The sequence below is a fragment of the Diutina rugosa genome, assembly GCF_008704595.1.
Source record: "Diutina rugosa strain CBS 613 chromosome Unknown scaffold14_size250082, whole genome shotgun sequence".
Lineage (NCBI taxonomy): Eukaryota > Fungi > Ascomycota > Pichiomycetes > Serinales > Debaryomycetaceae > Diutina > Diutina rugosa.
The window spans coordinates 162,465-184,539 of NW_022995174.1; the positions used below are offsets into that span (position 1 = coordinate 162,465).

Genomic DNA, 22,075 nt, shown 5'->3' on the forward strand with positions numbered 1-22,075 from the left:
TATCCTGCCAGGGGTCGCCTGCATCAAGCCAGCGAAACCGCTAACGCCGTTTGCTGAAACAGCGGGCGAAGTTGAGATCCAGGTCGACGCCCAAGGGAACCCGCTCGCGATCCTGGAGATCGACCAGAAACACAACCAGCTCCAGCCAGCCCAGATATCCCTCGCCGACTGTCTCGCCTGTTCAGGGTGCATTACACTGGCGGAGGAAGTGTTGGTGGCTCAGCACTCTCATCAACAAGTCAGAGCGGCGTTGTTCCAGCCGGAAACGGTGTATGTGGCGTCCATCAGCCACCAGGCACGCGCGCTGCTAGCACAAGCATGGCAGTGTTCGGTGGAGGCCGCTGATGCTACGTTGATGGCGTTATTTTCCGAGCAATTGGGATTCACTTACGTCGTCGGCACAGCAGTGGGGCGTAAAGTGCTGCTTGTCTACGAAGCCCAATCTCAAGATACTGCCTCGCCACGTCTCTCGTCAATATGCCCCGGGTGGGTATTGTACGCGGAGAAGACTCATCCTGAAGCTATCGCCCATATGCTGACGGTTAAGTCTGCCCAGCAGATCACGGGAACCATCCTTAAACGAGTGGTATCGAAAGAGAAAGCTATTGATTCAACTAATGTTTACCATCTTACGGTGATGCCGTGCTTTGATAAGAAATTGGAGGCGGCCCGTGCCGATAACGCTGCTGATGTCGACGGCGTCATCACCCCTAAAGAATTGATCATGATGCTTGACGAAATGAATATTAGTGTTAAATTGAGTACTGGTGCTCCTCAATACGATAAATACTCACCACCACAATTTCCTCAATGGTCGTGGACGTCGGATATCGGCTCGGTGCTGGGAGGGTATGCCGTTAATTATCTCCGCGCAAAGCAGGCCGAGCTCGAGCTGGAGCCTAACTATGAACGTGAAAACTTCTCCATCGAACTGATAGAGGGTAAAAACCCCGATGTTTATGAATTGCGACTCATCTATAACGGCGATAAAGTGGCGCTGGCCGCGGTGGTTAACGGCTTCCGCAATATCCAGAACTTGGTGAGAAAATTGAAGGGGCCCAAGAAAGTGAACCCGTTGGCTGCTCGTCGACGGGCTCGTTTAAAGAAGGATGAACCCACTCAGCCGACAGCCGACCCTACCCAATGCGACTACGTGGAAATCATGGCGTGTCCTGCTGGGTGTATCAACGGTGGAGGTCAAGTTCAGGCTCCCGAAGGCACCAGCTCCAAAGAATGGATCGACGAAACCACTCAGCTTTACGGACACATCCCCAAGTTCGATGCGGTGTCCCATGCCAGCGATGTCAAACAATACTTCTCCGACTTTTGCCACGACTACGGCGTGAACGCTGACCAAGTTGTAAATACCAAGTTCACCCCCGTGGAAAAGGAAGAGCCCGCTCTCGGCACCAAGTGGTAGGCGCACAAACGTTTATATAGACTATAAGTATACGACTAATGACCCCTTCTTCATTGGCTTTGTCTTTAAGGATATGAAAGGTGAATGGAACGTTTAAAGCCTTCAAAATGACGACAGTGATGTTGGAATGTCTGACCTTTCCTGCCTCTTCCGACGTTCACTTTTGCTTCGATTCAGTAGTGGAGGTCGTGATCATGACGGACGAAAGGGTTGCAATGTGAAATCTCTTTGTCTCTGATATAAATTTGCTCTCCCAAGACTGACACCCGAGGTTTCCCTTTCCTCTTTTTTGAAGCTCACCTGTCGCTTGATGGTGCAGACTCTCGGATGTGGGGTACGTCTCCTTATCAACCTCCATACGACAGGACACCTTGCCATGATCTTACCCAAATTTGTCGATGTCATCCCTTCGCAATGATGGGTGTTGGAGGCCATCGGATGGATGGGTGGTATTGTCGGTGGTGCACTGGCTCACAACTCTTCGTATTCAAGTACTCGTAGATGAACTTTGAGCACCGAAGATCGTGCTCGCATAAAAGTAACATCATACAAGCGTGGTCCTTAAAGCTGAAAAATGGCTGGAAGCACTCTTTAACGGCAACGTCGAGGACATTATCGTCGTTCAAAGCCATCATGAAGGCGGGCATGAATCCAGACCACAATCGTTAAATTAGACGAGATTGACAATCTAAATCTGCAATGCGCGCTGTGTGCCGGTGGTGCCTACCCCTCATCTGCACATGCCGCACAGTTGACGGGCCCAACGCCACTAGGACCTCATCCCCAGTTCACGAAATTATGGTTGTGGCGCTGCCAACGTGGCGGCAACGAGGTTGTCGTTAGGATTTGCTGTTTCCCAATACCATTGTACAGGGAGCACACAGTTGTCATTTATGTGTTGGGAGACGATCACGAGAACCCTCACTACCAACACCACTTAACGACGACCGCCTGAGTCGTAGGGAGTGCGAGGTTGTTGTTGCAGAGATAAATGGAAACAATAGTCGGTATTTTCCTCCTGCATTTGCCATTAGGTCTATAAGAAGACCGATAGGTGAAAATTTCTCCTCGCCATACCATGTATCCTACGATTATGTCGAGCCGCTCCGAGCGGACCGCCGTCGGACAATCTTTCTTCGACCGAATTAAGGATCTGCTTCCGACTGAACGTGATCGTCAGCAGTTTGATGCGTTTTTGGATCACTTGTTCAACGAAGTGAAGTTCCATGAGACGGTTACTGCCATTATTTTCGATGAAATGATCGACAGTCTCGATGAAATCATCAGACGGGGTCCCGGTAATGGTGAAACCGAAATCAACAAAATCCATGAATTGATTGAAGACAATTTCGACGTCTTGGAACAAGCTGAAATCAGGATGGTCAACGAAAATGCGCCTGATCATGCATTTGCTGAATACTTCAAGGATGATGCCATGCTTACTGAAACACGTGGCAAATTGTGGAATTTAAGAAAAGAAGCCATTGACAATGTCAAATCAATTGTTCATCGCACCGCTAACATCCAATTAGGCGACGGTCAAGCGGTCAACGATGTCTGCAATGACTTTCGGGACAAAATCATCCTCGCAGTCAGCATGTTTGAGCAGAGATTAGCCGACCATGCCGACACCACATTCGAAAACACCAACATCATCAGTGCAGCATTCCCGCCTCGTCATGTCGCGTTCATTTTCAAGACTGCGGCGGGGCCTTCAGCGTGTTGGTTCATGCACAGATATGGTCGTACCATCTCAAACCTGAAAGAGGTGCGCCGTCGAGTGGCTGAATTGTGATTTTCAAGCAGTCAACTACGATATGTTTGCTGAATTGTGTGATCTATAGTGTGTATTGTATTGGGGAAAGCCTTGTAGGAATGCAGAGAATTTGAATTTAATATGCAGAGCGTAGCAGAGTAAGGAAGTTGCAACACCAATGGATTGCTCGCATAAGTGCCATATATATAGAGACACTTCCTCCTTCGATTTTGTTTTCTAACAATTGACCTACGGCGATTCCTATGACTTCTTCGACCGAGCGTATCTTGAACGCCAACTTTTGTGCTGACACTGTTGCCACTTTAAAAGTGTTTGGCCAGTGTAAAACTTCAACGTTTGGCTGAGGTCTTCCACGAATATGAGAGAGTGCTCGTTGATTCTGAGCTAGCGGCTTGGTCAATAAAAGACCCCATTGATGATATCATCAAAGATGCACCATGGATTAAGGCTAAAGACGTGCAATGAGGTAACCAGCAACGCTTGATGCTTCTAAATTCTGGAAGTATGAGATGAAAAGGGTTGTTTGGGACTTCCAATTCAAACTCGCTGACTCAAATGCAAAGCAGACACTTCAGCCTCACAAACTGGTGACTGATGCCAAATTGGTGGCATTGCAAGACCAGTGGATTGCGAGATTCAGGTTTACCTTTTGTTCCTGTGTATCAGTGACGAACACGAACAAAAGGTAAATGGATATTGAATTGGAGAAAAGAGAAACTACCATAAGAAAGGAAACTCAAGCTAAGATAAACCCCTTCATCCACCGGAAACTTAACAACACTCGGATTGAAGCGTACATGTTTTACTCTGGTCATCTCATAATTAAAGTCAAAACCGCTGACGCTTTCACAGTGTCTACAGTCTGCAGATAAAACTAAAAGTTTTGTTTGATTATTGAATGCATTCAAATCCTATCAAACCTAGAAGTTTGTAGAAATAACTCGTAAAGGGACACGAACATGAGGCGTACGATGTTATCAATTCATATCTTCTACGATCAACGTAAAATGCATCATCGAAACTGATCAACAACATTTAGGCTAGTAGCGCTAATTTCATCCACTTGAGTAACATCTAGAGTAACATAAAATGCTTCGAGTTGGCGTGTAAGCGCTCATTCTCGTCATGCTCCAAGATCCCACTTTTTGCATTCATTCATCATGAAGCGAACATCATATTTTTGCAAGTTGCGGATTTAGCTCAGTTGGGAGAGCGCCAGACTGAAGTAAACTTCGGTCGCTGAAATCTGGAGGTCTTGTGTTCGATCCACAAAATTCGCATTCTTTTTTGCATTTTAAACCAGCTAAGCACTCAAGAAGACGCAATGCTTTCACGAGAAATTAATGATAATCAATTGCAAATTCGTCAGTTTTGTCTACACTTCAATTCCAGTAGTTTTTGTTCATTAATTATATAGTTCTCATTAGGGGGTTCGTAACGTCAAAAAAAAGGAGAGACTTAGGCATTGGTGAAGTCGATCTCGCCGTCTCTGGTGCCGTCACAGGCACCCTGGGCGCCACAGTTGCACGCGCTGGCAGAACGCTTGCCGCAGGCACAGGCGTTGGCGGGGGTGGCGTTCTCCACAGTGGCCTTATCGCAGTTGCACTTCATCGCCGGCTGCTTGCCACACGAGCAAGTAGCCTTGGCGGCACAGACACAGGTAGAAGCAGAGCAAGCCATTATGATTGAATTCAATTGAGTTGTAAAGATGATGGAGAAATTGAGAGTGATTAGCCGGTGGCTTTATAGTCGAATGTGGGCTGACCCTTGGCGAGGCGCTGGTGCATGATTCCTCGACCGTCTTTGATGTTCGAGCCAATCACAGCGCGCGCATTTGTCATCAATAGTAAGCAAATGTGTACAGCCAATATTGGGAAGTGCATATAGTCGCTAGGCGACAACAGTGATCGGTGGTGCATATAGTCATTAGGCGACGATTATACCATATTTACGTAAACTCTCTAACCTCTGCGAATGGCCATAAACCGAGCGTATAACTCCGGTCCAAGGCGTTTCTTTAGATCCTCGTCCTCCTCCGCCTCCGCTTGTGGTTGACTAGCCATTGGTGGCGGCTGATTGGCTGGAGGAGGCTGATTGGTAAGAGGAGGCTGAGTAGTCAGTATATGAGCATTTGCTGGCGCCAGCGCCAACAGGGGTTGTTGAGCTGCTCCTTTAGCCACATGAGGAGAGCTTGGGTTATCGAAAAAGCGGATATTTCGATTAGGAGAGCCAATAGAGTACCGCACCGATTTCTGAGGCGAGAGCCGTCCTGACCGCACCAGAGTGAGCTTAACTCTTTGGGGAGAGGGTCTCCGTGGCAGCAGCAGTAATGGTCTTGGTGGTAGGGGCAGTTTGCGGGCGGTGGACCGGTAGTAGCCCTGGCGGCGTACGGTAGTCACCAGGCGTAACGGCGACGTTCTCGTGGCTCGAGGCGTCACCGCAGGGTTAATTGGAGGCTGGGAGGAGGTGAATACCATCGTCTTAGAGCGTGGAGGCGTATAGCGACGCCGTTCAGGCGTACCTCTAACAAATGGGAGTACTTCATCGTCATCATCGTTATCATTAATATTTGCCTCGTGGTGAGTGCCACTGAGACGGGAAGCTGATGGTTGCGTTCGGAGACGTATCAGAGGCATAAGCGATGGTTTCCTCAGTGATTGCAGTGATTGCAGTGGCTGTGGTTGTGGCTGTTGTTGTTGGGCTGGGGAGGTTGGAGGGAGGCCGGCCAGCGACGGTAAGTGCAACGAGTCGTTCTGTTCTGGGGGGACAATCTCGGTTTCAAGCTGGGGCGGCGCTAGAAGCGACAGCGAGTCGTCTCGAGGCGGGGGGCGCCGGTCCATCATCGACTGAGTATACTCGCTTAAACGGGGTCTGGGCGGTGATATCGTCAGCGACACGTCAAACTGAGGCGATCTTAACGGAGATAAGCCGGCACGGTAGCCTGCTCGGAACCCCAGCTCGTAGGCTTCGGGAGCTGTCGGTGCTAGCAGTACTGGCTGGAGATTGCCTACTTGGGAAGCGGGCGGTTTAGGCTGAGGCCGTCGAGGAGTGGCTCTAGTAGGCAGCGACGGAGGCACAGCACGACCTGCCACACGGTTAGGCGAAGAGTATAGGTCGATTGTCAGCTTTTTGGTGGTGGTAGATTGAACCTTTTTCGTCAGTTGCGGCTGGTGTTGGTCCAAATAACGCTCACTGACGGGGTCGAGCTTTGGCTGAGACTCTAAGGTATCGGTATCTTGGTTGTTTTTAGCCTTTAAAGCCGTAGGAGGGGCTGGTTTCGTCGGCAGCGGTGTGCGCTTGCGGTAGATGGGCGCTGCCCCCGTATGGCCTTCAATTGAGTTAAACGAGATACTAGGGTCATCCAGCGGCGTTACCAAAGCGGGGGGGCGTAAATTAGGTCTGGGAGGAGCCGTGGGGTTGGCGGTAGCGGTGGTAACGTCATCTTTAGTGTCGATGATGACATTGGCCAGAGACTCAAACAACCGCTTCCAAAACTCAACGCTATCGCCTATAGCTTCCGTGGTTTGTCCGTATTCACGTATTATCGGGATAATCTCGTCGTTAATGATGTTATTGGCCCTCAGGATGTTGGCGTCGATTTTCATCATTGTCGTGATGATCTGCTGTTCCACTTGATCAAGATGAAGCACACTGTCATCGCTCGTCCGCGGTGGAACAATACTGTACCGTTTTGGCATTGGTTACAGCGTGATTTCTGGAGGGGCGGGCGGGCTTGTTTGTAGTTGTGGTGTAAGCGTAAGTTGAAGATGTGTGTGCGGCTTTGTCACGTGACCGCGTCTGGTGCACCAGACTGTACAGAAATTGATCAAAGCCAATAGCTTTGACCATGTCGACTCCATTTCCAATGCCTTGTGTAATTATGAGTGAAAATGTGACCTATTTAATTAACAACAACAACTTCAAACGATCAAACTAATAATTAGATATTTTCGTATCCATCCCTTAATCCATTTCTCAGTATTTTGAGTATTTGCCATACATCCTGACTAAAATGCTTATCTTACCAGAACCAAAACTCAAGGCACCAAGTTCGACTCTATTAGGTGCTATTACTCTTATGATATCAAATTCAACTCCATACCAACTCCAAATATTATACAAAAATAGTGTTACTCCAAGATCTCCAAGAGTCTTTGAGCATAGTCAATATACACTTGACAGTCAGGACACTCTTCCAACCAGTAGCCAAACACGATGAGGTGGTGCTCCAACAGCATCACCACCAGTTCCCGCAGCACGATCTGCTCAAACAACCGTAACGACGCCTCCTCGTCCTCCAGATCCCTGGCCAACTCTTCAAACTTACGGTACAACAATGTGAGACAGATGGTCAAAATGAACTGGTTACGCAACATAAACCACTGGCTCATGTGGCGGTGGGCCATGAGTTTGGGGATGTGCATCTTGGGTAAAGATATGATGTTCTGGAAGAACACTTTAAGGATCTTGGTACGAGCAGCCACCACGTCACGAAGATGGAGCCCATGCGCCAGCTGGTTATCCTCGGGGTCGTACTCAGCCACGTCGGAGAAGTCCTCGTCCGGGTGGCGTTTCTGGTAGAAGTGCGGCGTCTTCACCGGGTTGCTCATATCGGTATCGTGGAGCCACATGTCCAGGGTGCCGTTGGTGATCGTCAGCTCGGGGCTGTTGTCTTCAGGCGCAGGGTGGGCTGAGCGCACGGCCAGCATTGCTGCCTGGTAGATCTCCTGGATGGGGATGCGGTCGTTGAGGATGAAGTGGACGATGGGGCGGATGAGGAAGAGTTTCGAGGTGACGACGCGCGTCTTGATGTATATCACCTGCTCCGATTGAGCTCTGAGGAGGATATCGTCATCGACTAGGAAATCCTCTAAGGTGTCCACTACTTCAGCGGTGTCCTGGTTGCTGTGTTTAGCAGTGTGTTTCGCTTTCACCCGCTTATAGATGGCGTCGACGTCGAGCTCATAGAGGACAAACTGGCGGATCAGCGGCGAGAGCGAGTTGATGATGCCGTTGTACTGGTCCAGGTACTTGATGAATTGCACCCAGAACTCGTCTCCGTAGAACAGAGGGTGGTCCCACAAGTGTTCGAGGTTATTCTGCTCAAACGAGTAGAGCTCGTCAAACAACCGGTTGTCGACTTTGCGCACGGCAATCTCGGTGAGGAAGTAGTACCACAGGAACTCGTCGTCGTATTTGGCCGCGAGCTGGAGCAGGGCCGGCGAGAACTGCTGGCGGCGTTCTTCCACTGGCGGCGGGATCACGAGGAACAGCAGTGGCGGCGTGATTTGTGTGATCCCCGAGAGAGGCATGAACGGCGATAACTCGACGCGGAGCTCGCATTCAAGCTTAAGGCACAGCCAGAATAACCGGTCCACCCGCTCTTTGGTGATGGCGGGGATATCGTAGATCAGGGGGTCGTTGATGGCGTCAAATTTGACCTTTTTCGTCTGTAAGTAGAACATGATGTTGTGGCAGGCGTCAGTGACGTGCGAGTATGCTTTTAACGGCATCATCGTGTACAACGAGTACACCCCATGAAGCAACAAGTATTCAACGTAACGTAACGTCTTCGGGAACGGGTAGCACATGCACACCATTTTGGCGTATTCCGATAAGAACATCAGCAATTTAAGCCGCAGTCTCGGGATTTCCGGGGGGTACTTTTCAAAATCACCCTCGGAAAGAGCGCCGGGCGCTAGCAGCTCGGCCTCAGCAAGCAGCAGCTCAAACTGGTCCAAATTGTCGAGCAGTACAGGTGTAGAGAGGACTCCGATGGCACACATGATCATTAATAGCGGGATCAGCTTACACATCGTAGTAAAGCCGCGGCGGCGCCAGGGCTCATCGGTAAGGCCATTAGCCTTCAAAGTGTCCAAGTACAATTCGGGGACGGGGATATCCACACTGTGGTCCTCATCATCATTCTCCACATCATAACAGTCCAATAACATACCAAAAGATACCAGATTATCGTACTGGTGGAGCATGGTATAGATATGGATCAGCTCCATCACTTGAGCGGCATCCAAAATGGGGAGCTTAGTGTGGCAATTGATGAAGAAAGAGTTAATCATCGTGGAAAACTTATCCAGGATGATCAGTTCGAGCGAGCGCATACACTTGAGCTTCAATTCGAAGCCAATTTTCGGTACCGGCCGTGGTCGCTGGTACGCATTTATAAGGCCGTTGATCTGGGACTCGGCGTACGCCTGAGGAACACCAATAGCTTGGTTTAAAGCCGGCCACCGGAGCACCAGGGCACACAGCATGTCCCAAAAACAGCGGTCAAAGTGGAACAGCAGCTGCGGCACCGTCGGCGCTACCGTCCCTTTCAACTGGCCCACTTCTTTGATCAACGTGTCCAATTTCGTCAAGATCGTCAACAGCGCCGGGTCGTAGCTCAGGTAGTCCTTCTGGAGGTCGTCGGTGCGGTAGTGGCAGTTGGTGATGCCGTTCTTGACACACAGCCCGCAGCGGGGGCGGACGTTGTCGCATTTGACTTTTTTAAGGCGGCAAGTATCGCAGGCGGTAAGCGCCCGCTTTCTGGGGTAGGTGGCAGCCATCCGCAGCAGCAGCGGCGGTGCCGCCTGGTTGAACAGGCGCTTTTTATCTGGTGGCGGCAGCACTGGCGGCGCCGGGTGCGCTTGTTGGGGCGCTGGCGCCGGCGCGGGATGCGCTTGTTGTTGTTGAGGAACAGGTTGCGGTGGAGGTGGGGGAAACAGCCCCGGGACCATCGCTTGCGGCGCTGGCGGCGGCGCCTGCTGCTTGTAGTAGTAGCCGTTGTACTCCTGTTGCATGTTGGCCATCATCGGACCCAGCGGGGTGCTCCCCAGGGTCAGGGGCAGCGGCTGCTGGGCGCCAGCGGTGGCGCCTGGCGGCGGGGGCGGCGGGGGTATCTGCTGGTTTGGTGGCGGCGCCATATGTTGCTGGGGCGGCTGCGACCCTCCTGGCGGAGCGCCCTGCTGGTAGTAGTAGTTGTAGTAAGACTGGTCCATGGCTGGTGGGAGCGAAGCCGGCGGCACAGTGGGAGTCGCACCGATGTGGGGTGCGGCGCGAGGGGGGCGCGAGGGGCGAGGCGCCCCGATGGCTTAGCAGAGATAAGACTGACGAGAATGTGGAGAAACTAACGAGGACTACTGTAGAGAAAATGACGAGTGTGGTGTTTCAGAGGCTAGGCTTTTGTATGGTGTTATAATGAAGGCGAAAGAGGCGTTGGATTGGGCCAAACTTAGGGGGTTCTCGGGGTCATCGACGCCGATGGATTAGCGCTAGGAGGGTGTAAGGCATGCCCCCGAGTTACGACGCTAATAAACGACACATGGGGCGCAAAGAAAAGAGAGAAAATCAGGTAGAATTATGGGTAGAAAGGGAATATCGGAGGTATAGCTGTCCTCAAGGTATAGCTCTCTCTAAACTGAATTGAGGACTCGTGATGGATATTGGTGATGGTAAATGAAGAGTCTACACTCCCTCAATGGTAGAGGCGGTGTTGAAGTCGGCCACGGGGGTTGCCAGGGGCTGATAAACCACGGGTGAACCTTCACGACAAGTGTCATGTCGGCGACATCGGCGGGAGTAACAAAAAAGGATGGTCCCTAGCGGGATCGAACCGCTGATCTTGGCGTTATTAGCACCACGCCTTAACCAACTGGGCCAAGGGACCTTGCTGGCGGATTAAGCAAGTGGAGGTTTTCGGTTCAGCCGGAAAACAATACAAACCAATCCCAGGCGATTTCGCCCTATTTATTAAGCTCTTTCTGTTGCGGAACGCATTCCAAATCTACTGGTGTGCTTGGATCGCGAAATTTCCATCATTTTCCCCACAATAACCACATTGTTATTTTCAGCCACTCCGAGGCCACCCCTCACCCTCACCCCTCACCACACACCACCAGCCACCACTCCCCACCCAATTGACGAGAAAATCTACTAAATTGACTTACCCACTAAAATTACCATGACAATTTTTCTCACATTACTCAATCTAGTCTCACAAACAAGGACCTCTTGCTGCTCGCATTGGCGGGCTTCTGGTCGTTCCCTGTTGTTAGCGCGCGTTTTCGCAACGCCACCAGTTACCTTCCATCTCGCAAGTCCCATGGAGGCGATTCTCGACTTTTCCCAGGAGCTAGACCTCGAGCTCTTCGACCGAGTGGTGGCGGCGCTCTACTCGCTGGGGGGCTCCCGCCAAGACCAGCAGACGGCGCAGCGCGTCCTCGCCGAGTTCCAGGCCAACCCGGAGCTGTGGAAACGCGCTGACACCATCTTGCTGCTGCTGACCCAGTCCCAGGGCAAGTACATCGCGTTGCTGTGCTTGAACGACTTGATCCAGTACCGCTGGAAAACGATCCTGCCCGAAGAGCGGGTGGGTATCAGAAACTTCATCGTCAATATGATCATCTCGCTCTGCGACAACGACCAGGCGTTCGAGCACGAGCGGGCATTGATTAATAAAATTGACTTGACGCTTGTTTCAGTGTTGAAACAGGAATGGCCCCACAACTGGCCCCAGTTTATTCCCGAGATCGTGTTGCTGCTGCGGTCATCGTTCAACGTGTGTGAGAACAATATGATCATCCTCAAGTTGTTATCGGAAGAAGTGTTTGACTACTCGAGCGACCAGTTGACCCTGGCCAAAGCCACCCAGTTGAAACAGCTGATGAGAGCCGAGTTTGAAGAGATCTTCAAGTTATGTTACGAAGTATTGGACAAGACGCTGAAGCCGCTGTTGGTGATTGCCACCCTCAACTGCTTGAGCCGCTACATCCCCTGGATCCCCAACGACTACATTTTCAAGACCGACTTGCTCACCTACCTCACGGATAAGTTCTTGGCTCCCCCCGACACTCGTGCCGAGGCGCTTAAGTGCTTGACGGAAGTGGCCGCCCTCGACGGGCCCGCCGACGCCACCGAACAATTGTTTGCCCGGGCCATCACCCAGTTGCAACAGATCATCCCCCCTGAAACCAACTTGCGCAGCCTGTACAAGCTGGCGCTGGCCAACGACCAGCTGTTCCTCCAGGACTTGGCGCTCTTCCTCTGCACCTTCCTCTCTAACCACTTGGTGAAGCTTGAAAAGGACACCCTGCAGGAGCTTGTGTTGACGGCGTTGTCGTACCTTTTGGAGCTCTCACGGATTGACGAAAGAGAATTGTTCAAAACGTGTTTGGAGTTCTGGAACGATTTCGTCAAACAGTTGTTTGAAGAAGTGAAGAACTTGCCCCGCCAGAACTTGACTCCCATGATGCAATTGCAATACCCGGGGCTGGCGATGCTGGTGGGTGCCCCTGATCCCGCGGTGCTCGAACGGTTCCCATTGCGCCAGCACAAGTACAAGCAGATCTTGCTGAAGCTCCGGTGGGTGGTGATTGAGCTGATGGTGCGTCCCGAGGAAGTGTTGGTGGTGGAAAACGACGAAGGGGAAATTGTCCGTGAGTTTGTTAAGGAAACCGATACTATCCAGTTGTACGAGACCCAGCGCCAGGTGCTCGTGTACCTCACCCACTTGAACGTCGTCGACACCGAGGAGATCATGAACACCAAGCTTGCCCGTCAGATCGACGAGCTGGAATGGCTGTGGAACAACATTAATACCTTGTGCTGGGCGATCGGGCTGATCTCGGGGACGATGAACGAGGACATGGAAAAGCGGTTCCTCGTCACCGTGATTAGAGACCTCTTGCAGCTCACTGACCAGAAGCGCGGCAAGAACAACAAGGCGGTGGTGGCGCTGAACATCATGTACATTGTCGGCCAGTACCCCCGGTTCCTTAAGGCTCACTGGAAGTTCCTCAAGACGGTGGTGAACAAGTTATTTGAATTCATGCACGAAACCCACGAAGGGGTCCAGGACATGGCCTGCGACACCTACTTGACCATCGCCCAGAAGTGCAAGCGCCACTTCGTCGTCACCCAGCAGAACGAAGTGGAGCCGTTTATCGTCGATATCACTCGCCACATCCCCCGGATCACCGAAGATCTTCAACCGCAACAGGTGCACACGTTCTACGAGGCGTGCGGGGTGATCATCCTGGCGGAACTGAACAAGACCCAGCGCGACCAGTTGCTTGCCGGGCTCATGGAGATCCCCAATATGGCGTGGAACGAGATCACGGCGACGGCAATGCGGGAACCGCTGCTTTTGGACGACACCGACAGCGTCAAGGTGATTGCCAACATCTTAAAGACTAATGTCGCCGTGTGCAAAGCTTTGGGCCCCGGCTTCTACCCGCAGTTGGGTAAGCTCTACATCGACATGTTGCTGTTGTACCGAGCCGTGTCGGGGATGATTTCCCAGGCCGTTGCCGCTGACCCCGTGGTGGCTCCTAAGACCCCCAAGGTGAGACTGTTGCGTACCATCAAGAAGGAGATCCTTAAATTGGTGGAGCTGTTCATCTCGCAAGCCGATAACTTACAGGAAGTCGTCGACAATATCGTCCCCGGGGTGCTTGAGGCGGTGCTTGTTGACTACCAGCTGAACGTGCCCGACGCCCGTGACGCCGAAGTGTTGGCGTGTCTGACGACGATCGTCGACAAGTGCGGCCACATGATCGCTGGCCTGGTGGTGGGGATCTTGCAGCACGTGTTTGAGTGCACGTTGGACATGATCAACAAGAACTTTGTCGACTACCCCGAGCACAGACGCGAGTTCTACCGCCTTTTGCGCGAGATCAACTTGAAGCTGTTCTCGTCGTTGCTCCAGTTGGATGAGCTGGCGTTCTCGTTGGTGATCCAGGCGACGCTCTGGGCGTTCAAGCACAACAACCGTGACGTCGAGGAGAACGGGTTGGCGTTGGCGCTTCGTCTCTTGAACAACGTCGAAGAGTTGGGCGACACTCCGTTCACCCAACAATTCTACGCCAACTACTACTTCACCATCTTGTCCGAGGTGTTGTTCGTCGTCACCCAGCCTGACCACAAGCTGGGCTTCCGCTACCAGCTGCAGTTGTTGGCGCAGATGGTCCACTTGGTTGAAGACAACGTCATCAAGCAGCCGTTGGCCGAGGACAAGAGCGTGCTGAACCTGCAGTACACCCAGCAGTTCTTGGCGAACACGTTGCTGGAGGCGTTCTCCAACTTGAACCGCGAGCAGATCGTCCAGTTCATCACGGCGTTGACGCAAACTTACTCGAACTTGAACAAGTTCAAGCTGGTGCTTAAGGACTTTTTGATCCAGATTAAAACGGTGGGCGGCGACGTCGAGGCCTACGTGTTTGCCGAGGAGTTGGAAGAAGCGCGCAAGCTCCAATTGAGAGAACAGCGGGCGCTCGACTCCCAGGTGGGTGGATTGATCCGCCCCAAGGACCTTGACGACGACGAGTAAATTCACGTCGTTGTTTCAACTTAACCAAAAAGAAATGCATAGTGATTGTCTGAGAATAAATGACACTAAATGAATCATGTAGCGACTGAGTGTAATTGACTCAGATTTATATATCTATGAAGAACTCCAATTTCTACAATCATCGTTCTTCACTATCTTATAGCATAATAAGAGCTATCTCTCGCGTCAATAACAGCCGTGGGAGTTGGAGTTTGGCCTCTCTATCATTTAGATCTACTGCTTCACATTCTCTCATTCTACATCATCTGTTGACTACTACTTACCCTAGGATTTTGATATAATGTTTTCATTTTGTCAAGTTGTATTTCTAAGGGCCTTCAATAATTTACCCTAACACACAAATAATTTATCCTAACATTCTAAAAATGTATCCTAACACTTAAAGAATTTACTCGAGCACACAAAGAATTTACCCTAAAAGACTTTACCCGACTACACACAAACAGACGCTCACTGCGAAGAATTACGCCTGGTAGTTGAAATGGAAGGCTGTAGTTAGTGCTTAACCAATTTGTATCCGTACGTCCATCCTAGTCGCTCAGTGTCGGCGTTTCCCCCCGATCGTGAATGAAATATGCCAATTTGGGCTATGGCCATCAAACAAGCATCACTGTTCTCGTTGTTCGTTAATTGTGCTATACTATATACAGATTAGGCGGAGTAGTACACCTTTCTCAAGTCGACGATCTTCTTGCCGCGGCCGGCGGCCAAGTCCTCGATGCGTCTCTGCTTGGTCAACGCCTCGACAAACCCTTGGCACACCAACACGGGGTTTCTCAGCTTGTAGATCTTGCCCCGCAAGTCCTTGATCCCCGCCGCCTGGCAGATCTCAAAGATGTTGGGGTTGACACGCAACCCGAACCCGACGGGGGCCAGCTTGATGAACATCTTCACCGCGTGGTACTTGTACTCGATCTCCCCCAAGATGGTCCGGTTGTCGTAGCGGGGGATCGGGGTCAAGTTCTTCACCGCGTTCCAGTGGGCCTTGCGGGCGGCGACCCGCACCCCTTCTCTCAGCTTGCCGATGCCGAGCCCCACGGTACCGTTGCCGTCACCGACGACGGTCAACACAAAGAAACTGGCAATCTTACCCTTCCCCGTCTGGCACGACACCCGCTTCATGATGATGGGGCGCACGTACAACTTCTCGATGTAGCGGGCGTCCAACCCCGTGAGCTTGGCCAAGTCGGCGGCCATCTCTCTGGTGGTGGGGTTCCCCTGGCGCTTGCCCTTGGCCTTAGCCTGAGGGAAACGGAGCACCAAGTCGGTACGGTCGGGACCCTGGATCTGAGGGATCTGGGGGTAGGGAGTGCGCCCAACCCCTTGGTTAGGGTAGACGATGGGTTCTTCCCACTTGGGATCCAGCTTGGAGTAGTCGCTGTCGAGGTCAGTGACGCCGATCTTCAGCTTGCCCCGGAACCCCCGCTTTTTCATCGCCATGACGTCGGCGGGCGAGATCGCGGTCTCGGCGACCTTGATCAGCTGGAGAAGCTCGGGCGTGTAGAACTTCTGGAGAAACTCGAGATGCTGGGCCTGCTTCAGCTGGTTGAGCAGGCGGGCGCTGCCCGCCAACCCCCGGGCCGGGGTGAAGAGGGACACCACGGAGCGGAACATTCGATGATAAATTTTTCGTGCGCGATGGTAGTTATGTGCGAGTGGTTGTCTGATGGTGAGAGGGTCTGGTGATTATTGGAAAAGTGGAATTGATGATGCTTACTTGACTTGTGGATTCTATTTCTATTTGTTTTAGTTTCCATTTTTCATTTTTGTGACGTTGCCAGTACTTGGACGTTCGCGATCATCTTATTCGTGAGAGGAAGAAGTGCACAGTAATGTTGATGTAAAACCTGAATACATCAAATGATGCGTGATTGGAATAACTTGTGGGTCAACCAGTTAGTTCTTGGTAATAAAGGATCGGAGGTCGTTAATTAAATTGCGGTTCTTTGTGGAACTGAGGCAAAGGCTACGAAGACACGAACCAGTGGTACCAACTACATAAGGGTAATATGAATTTTGGAACATTCAATCTAGGTTCCATGATTTATGACGATATCGAAATCCCACCTCAGTACCTTATGATCACCGCAATCGTCGGATACTCCTACCTTGCGGGAATACCATCCCAAACGGGGCTAACTGAATACACCAGCATGCTCGTCCGACCCCGCCTGATGGCTGTGACCTTGATGTGCCTCGTGTTTATCCGTGGTGGCCCGTAAAGACTTCAATTACGACCTCTTTTCCTTTATTAAGTAAAAGACAAACCACCTTTTTACCCACTACGCTTGTCGCCAATGGCTCGCATATTCACGCATTGTTTCCCCGTAGCATTCAGAAGACAATGACGTCGGCAATTTACCCCGATATTGTTACCTTTTCCGCGTCTAGCGAAGCCCAGCACGCATTGGGACAGTCGCCCTTATCGGTCGCGATCATGTGCGAATTTACACTGCCAGAGAAAACTGCGAACACTGCTGCACCGATGTTTATTCCAGGAGAGGTAGAGCGCGAGTACACCCTGAGGTAAAACTATCGCTAACAGCACTATCAGCGTTTCAGGGACATAATGTCGCCCGCTTTGTCTAGATCTTTCTATCTGGACTCAAAGACCCTCGCTTGCTCCACGTTGGCTTGGAATTCGGCATAGGATCTTGACCGGTGGACATTGCCTATTCAGGTAAAGTTCTAGTTCGAGACCCGGTGCGGTTCACCAGGTGTTACTCGGTGGTGCCTACGGAAAAGAAACCGCTCTGTAATTACCACCGTGGGGAGTTCTCCCAGTGATGTCATTTATCCCCAAATATTGGTGGGTACCCTCGGAGTACCTCATCAGAGAGATCACCAGAGCCGGCAATAAAACCAGGTGGGGTCGGAAACTAGGTTCGTCAGCCTTTGTGACAAAGCACCCGTCCAAAATTCCGTAAACTGTCAACATCAGCGATAAATCGTTTATTTCAAATATGCTTTTGATTTGTCGGTGGATCTGTGTCGCTGTGTTTTGTCATGGTGGCCACTCCCCCTAACCGTCCCTGGATCAACCATCGTGCGCCCGCTTTGTGCGTTTGAGTGAAAAAAAAACCGGTATGCTGCTTTGGCAGGTGGTTTGCGACCCGTACCTTATCCGGGCTATCGTGTTGTTCCCGTAATAGGAAGTACCCCTGCGTGGGCGTAATTCGCACCCATGTAAAGCGAGGGTCAACGGGTACAAGTATAAAAGCAGTGGCGGGGCCCCGGAGCCAAGGCCAGTCAACCTCCATACCCCCAACACGATGAAGACGGCCAACCTCTTGTCCTTCTTTTTCGCCATGGTGGCGGTGTCGGCGACGTTGGGCTGGATCTCCGAGATCGGGTCGCTGATCACCTGCTTCCTCTTTAAGACCAACTGTCCCTCCACTGGCGGCGGCGGTAACGGCTCTCCGGCTCCGTCCAACCCCAACCCCACCTCCCCGGCCCCTACTTCCGACTTGGAGTGTGACGAGGAGTCCACCAGCCAGGCGCCGGCTCCCAAGCCCACCGAGTCGAACCCGCCTCTGCCCGGTACCACCCTTCTGACCAGTCAGGCTCCTCCGCAACCGACGTCGTCTCAGCCGCCTCAACCGACTTCAGCTCAACCGCCTCAACCGACTTCAGCTCAACCGCCTCAACCGACTTCAGCTCAACCGCCTCAGCCGTCGCCCAGCGACGAATGGGAATGTGATGAAGAAGACTCTGGTTCCGGCAGTTCCGGCTCCGGTAATGGTTCCGGCAGCGGTTCCGGCAGCGGTTCTGGCAGCGGTTCTGGCAGCTCTTCTCCTGACGGGTTGAAGAAGGACAACTGGTGGACGCCCATCACCAACTTCTTCAACAGTATCTTTGGCAAGCGCGACGTGGTTGAGTCTCCGGTAGACCTCCACGCGCGCAGTGGTGCCGGGAGTAACGTGGTGGCCCTGGGCGCGGTGGCACTTGCCGGGCTTGCGTTGTTGATGTGAATGGGGTTTTTTCCGTTTGGTTTTGTTTGAATTTCTTACCAGTATTATCTACGTACCAATAGATTGCATTATGATAACATTCAGTAGAAAGAAGCCGTAACGCTTAAAACTCACAATATCCCTCGATTCGACTACAAAAATCAAAGTATAAATCGGTTTTAGTCCATGATTGCGTTCCTATTACTCTCAGCATTCCCCCTCTGATTATAACTGTGATTTCAGTGGTTCGATGGTCGCAGTGGTGGCAAAATCCTACACATAACCGGCGCCCCTTATAAAGTGCACACCTAATCCTTTAGGAGACCGCCACCATGTCCGAGACCTTAGCCGCCAACCCGTTGCTTCAAAACCTTGAGATCGAGGGCATCCCGTGGTTGGACATCCACAAGTACACCGAGGCGATCGTGGTGCCGCCTTATCAAAGCTGCAACCGCGACTGGTGGTGCCGGTCGAACTTCCACGTCGCCGTCGCCGCCGACTACTTGAAGCAGAGCGACGCGTTCAAGTACGCGTTGTCCCACCGGTGTCCCGGCTACTTCCCCAACCCCAAGGTCAAGGGCACTGCCGTCGAGTTCGTTAGCTAGTAAGTACGGCCATTTTTAGGGAGTATACGCCAGAGATTAACCGCTAGCACCTCATGGAAGCTGTGGAAGCTCTGAGAAAGCTCAGACAGGACGCTTGGGAGCTTATGAATGCTAAACTTTAGTTCTATAGAATTTATAGTTACACACGAGCTTTGTTAGCAAACTGCTGCAAAATGACACCAGAAGATTATAGTAATAATGATACTTATGCCATATCTGTGGTCGTGCCATATTTGTGGTTGCGTCATAATTGTGGTGAACGGAGTTAGTCGTTGGCTGCTTGTCTTAGCGTATCCAATCCTACTCTTGAAAAAAGTACTCCAGAGACTTGAAACTCCTCCCTTTTAGTTTTGTTTCTCTTACAATTGCTTCAATAAAGGTTATCGTATTATACCAGATATATACCGACTACCAAGTGCGAGTACTGGTAGTGCACGTCGGCGAAATGAAAAAATAGGGTGACGTAAGAAAGAGAATAGAGAAAAGAGTGGGGGTAGAGACGAAATATGAGGCAAGATTTCGTCACGTGAGTAAGCAGCAGGTGGTCCGCTTACAACACAAGCGCCCCGGCAATCATCATCACCACCGCCAGGAGACGGGGGATGGTGACGGCAGCAGCGCCTTCGAACGCAGGGGCCACAGGGGGCTGCGACTCGCCGGCAACAGGAGGTTGCGACTGGCCAGCCACGGGCGGCTTGGTGGCGCTGGGCGCGGGCGAGTTGATCACGGTGGTGGGCTGGTTCTCAGGCTGGGCGGGCGGTTGTTGTTCGCCAGGCGATACCGGCTGAGGAGGTTGTTTGCCGGGTTGTTCGCCAGGGGTTTCAGGTTGCGCAGGGGGCTGTTGTTCACCAGGAGAAACAGGTTGCGCAGGGGGTTGCTCACCAGTAGCACCCGGCGCAGGGGGTTGTTGACCGGTAGCTTCAGGCGCAGGAGGTTGTTGTTCACCAGGAGCAGCGGGCAGAGCGGGAGGTTGCTGTTCAGGTTGAGCAGGCTTCTCGGGTTGAGCGGGCTGACCAGGCTTCTCGGGCTGACCAGGTTGACCAGGTTGAGTGGGCTGAGCAGGCGTTTCAGATTGAGGCTGAGCAGGATTTTCCGGTTGACCAGGCGAAGCAGGCTTCTCAGGTTGACCAGGTTGAGCGGGAGCTTCAGGTTGACCGGGTTGACCAGGTTGAGCGGGAGCTTCAGGTTGACCGGGTTGACCAGGTTGAGCAGGAGTTTCAGGTTGACCGGGTTGACCAGGCTGAGCGGGAGCTTCAGGTTGCTTGGGGGTTTCAGGTTGACCAGGCTGAGTAGGTTGAGCAGGGTTCTCAGGCTGAGTCGGTTGAGCAGGGTTCTCAGGCTGACCAGGTTGACCAGGTTGACCGGGTTGAGCAGGAGTTTCAGGTTGCTTGGGGGTTTCAGGCTGACCAGGAGTTTCAGGTTGCTTAGGAGTTTCAGGTTGTTCAGGCTGTTCAGGTTGTTCAGGCTGTTCAGGCTGTTCAGGTTGTTCAGGTTGTTCAGGTTGTTCAGGTTGTTCAGGCTGTTCAGGCTGTTCAGGTTGTTCAGGCTGTTGAGGTTGTTCAGGTTGTTCAGGTTGTTCAGGTTGTTCAGGCTGTTCAGGCTGTTCAGGTTGTTCAGGGTGCTCAGGCTGTTCCGGCTTAGCAGGGGGCTGAGTGGGTTGAGGAGGCACCACTTCGGTGTGTACAATCGGCGTCGTTTCAGGCACCCATTGAGTGGACACTTCCGGCTTGCAAACGTTGGTGTCGTGGCACGTGATTGTGGTCGTCACCGGCTTCTTTTCATACGTGTACACGGTTTCAACTCCGCCCTCAGTAGTGGGGACGACGTCGCAAGGCACGACGACGGTAACGGTTTCATGAGCGCACTGTTCGCAAGACTTAGTGATGGTGATCTTGGAAATAGTGGTTTCATAAGTGGTTTCAACAGGAGGCTGAGTAGTCGATTGAGTTTCAGATTCCGAAGTCGATGAAGTCGATTCAACCGACGATTCAGGAGCAGGCCCGGTTTCCGAAGACGACGACGATTCAGGCACGCTTTCCGAGGTGGTGGCCGATTCGGAGGTCGACTCAGTTTGAGTGGTGGCTTCAACGGAAGTTTCAGGAGACAGCGACGGCTGAGTGGTTTCAGCCGAGGTCTCAGGAGCCGACGAGGGTTGAGTGGTTTCAGCCGAGGTCTCAGGAGCCGACGAGGGTTGAGTGGTTTCAGCGGTCAGCGACGGTTGAGTGGTTTCAGAAGCCGACGAAGGTTGAGTGGTTTCAGGAGCCGACGAAGGTTGAGTGGTTTCAGCGGTCAGCGACGGTTGAGTGGTTTCAGGAGCCGACGAAGGTTGAGTGGTTTCAGGAGCCGACGAAGGTTGAGTGGTTTCAGGAGCCGACGAAGGTTGAGTGGTTTCAACGGTCGACGACGGTTGAGTGGTAGCCTCGGTAGTAGACACTTCCACAGGAGGTTGAGGGACAGGGCGGGTCTTGGTGGTGGTGGGTTTGGGGGGAGGAGGCACCAGCGATGTCGTTTCAGGTTGAGGCGGCTTGGTAGTTGTTTCAGGAGTCGGCTTCGGCTGAGTGGTTTCACTGGTGGTTTCAGGAGGCGGCACCTTCAGGGTCGTCTCACAGTCCGTTTCAGGTTGAGGCGGCTTGGTGGTCGTTTCACAGTCCGTTTCAGGAGTCGGCTTGGGTTGAGTGGTTTGCTTAGTCGTCGACTGTTCCACCGGAGGCTGAGGCACAGGACGAGTGGAGGTGGTGGTGGGCTTGGGAGGAGGCGGCACATTCGAGGTTGTTTCACAATCCGTTTCAGGTTTAGGCGGCTTGTCATCCTCACAGTCAGTGGTCTCGGGCTTGTGCTCAGTGGTAGGAGTCGTAGTGTCACAGTCCTCTTCCGGCTTCGTGGGCTTCGGGGGAGGCGGCGGGGCGGTGGTGGTTTCATCGTCGCAGTCCTCAGGCTTCTTTACAGGGGGCTGAGGGGTAGGCCACTCGCAGTCTT

At 52.2% G+C, this 22,075-nt stretch overlaps 9 protein-coding genes across 9 annotated transcripts in view; 5 read left to right on the forward strand and 4 right to left on the reverse strand. All coding sequences in view use genetic code 12, as the record gives it.

Moving 5' to 3' along the window:
- Window positions 1–355: 355 nt before the first annotated feature.
- Window positions 356–1,420, forward strand: NAR1 (Nar1p; the record flags this gene model as incomplete). The annotated part of the gene is made up of 1 exon (XM_034157236.1): window positions 356–1,420. The coding sequence occupies one exon, from the start codon at window positions 356–358 to the stop codon at window positions 1,418–1,420; it is 1,065 nt and encodes a 354-aa protein (XP_034010862.1).
- Window positions 1,421–2,498: 1,078 nt separating this feature from the next.
- DIURU_004371 (uncharacterized protein) lies at window positions 2,499–3,215 on the forward strand (the record flags this gene model as incomplete). The annotated part of the gene is made up of 1 exon (XM_034157237.1): window positions 2,499–3,215. The coding sequence occupies one exon, from the start codon at window positions 2,499–2,501 to the stop codon at window positions 3,213–3,215; it is 717 nt and encodes a 238-aa protein (XP_034010863.1).
- Window positions 3,216–5,158: 1,943 nt separating this feature from the next.
- Window positions 5,159–6,895, reverse strand: DIURU_004372 (uncharacterized protein; the record flags this gene model as incomplete). Its single annotated transcript, XM_034157238.1, has 1 exon — window positions 5,159–6,895. The coding sequence occupies one exon, from the start codon at window positions 6,893–6,895 to the stop codon at window positions 5,159–5,161; it is 1,737 nt and encodes a 578-aa protein (XP_034010864.1).
- Window positions 6,896–7,327: 432 nt separating this feature from the next.
- On the reverse strand, window positions 7,328–10,195 carry ZCF27 (Zcf27p; the record flags this gene model as incomplete). Its single annotated transcript, XM_034157239.1, has 1 exon — window positions 7,328–10,195. The coding sequence occupies one exon, from the start codon at window positions 10,193–10,195 to the stop codon at window positions 7,328–7,330; it is 2,868 nt and encodes a 955-aa protein (XP_034010865.1).
- Window positions 10,196–11,298: 1,103 nt separating this feature from the next.
- CRM1 (exportin) lies at window positions 11,299–14,523 on the forward strand (the record flags this gene model as incomplete). Its single annotated transcript, XM_034157240.1, has 1 exon — window positions 11,299–14,523. One exon carries the CDS (start codon window positions 11,299–11,301, stop codon window positions 14,521–14,523), a length of 3,225 nt encoding a protein of 1,074 aa, XP_034010866.1.
- Window positions 14,524–15,195: 672 nt separating this feature from the next.
- DIURU_004375 (mitochondrial 37S ribosomal protein uS5m) lies at window positions 15,196–16,158 on the reverse strand (the record flags this gene model as incomplete). The annotated part of the gene is made up of 1 exon (XM_034157241.1): window positions 15,196–16,158. One exon carries the CDS (start codon window positions 16,156–16,158, stop codon window positions 15,196–15,198), a length of 963 nt encoding a protein of 320 aa, XP_034010867.1.
- Window positions 16,159–17,816: 1,658 nt separating this feature from the next.
- On the forward strand, window positions 17,817–18,515 carry DIURU_004376 (uncharacterized protein; the record flags this gene model as incomplete). The annotated part of the gene is made up of 1 exon (XM_034157242.1): window positions 17,817–18,515. The coding sequence occupies one exon, from the start codon at window positions 17,817–17,819 to the stop codon at window positions 18,513–18,515; it is 699 nt and encodes a 232-aa protein (XP_034010868.1).
- A 311-nt stretch (window positions 18,516–18,826) lies between these two features.
- DIURU_004377 (uncharacterized protein) lies at window positions 18,827–19,099 on the forward strand (the record flags this gene model as incomplete). The annotated part of the gene is made up of 1 exon (XM_034157243.1): window positions 18,827–19,099. One exon carries the CDS (start codon window positions 18,827–18,829, stop codon window positions 19,097–19,099), a length of 273 nt encoding a protein of 90 aa, XP_034010869.1.
- Window positions 19,100–19,649: 550 nt separating this feature from the next.
- DIURU_004378 (uncharacterized protein) overlaps window positions 19,650–22,075 on the reverse strand; it is a gene marked incomplete at both ends in the record, with an annotated part of 2,615 nt that continues 189 nt past the window's right edge. Inside the window, one exon of the mRNA XM_034157244.1 lies at window positions 19,650–22,072. Coding sequence (XP_034010870.1) covers window positions 19,650–22,072 — 2,423 coding nt within the window. The remainder of the gene's footprint in view (window positions 22,073–22,075) is intronic.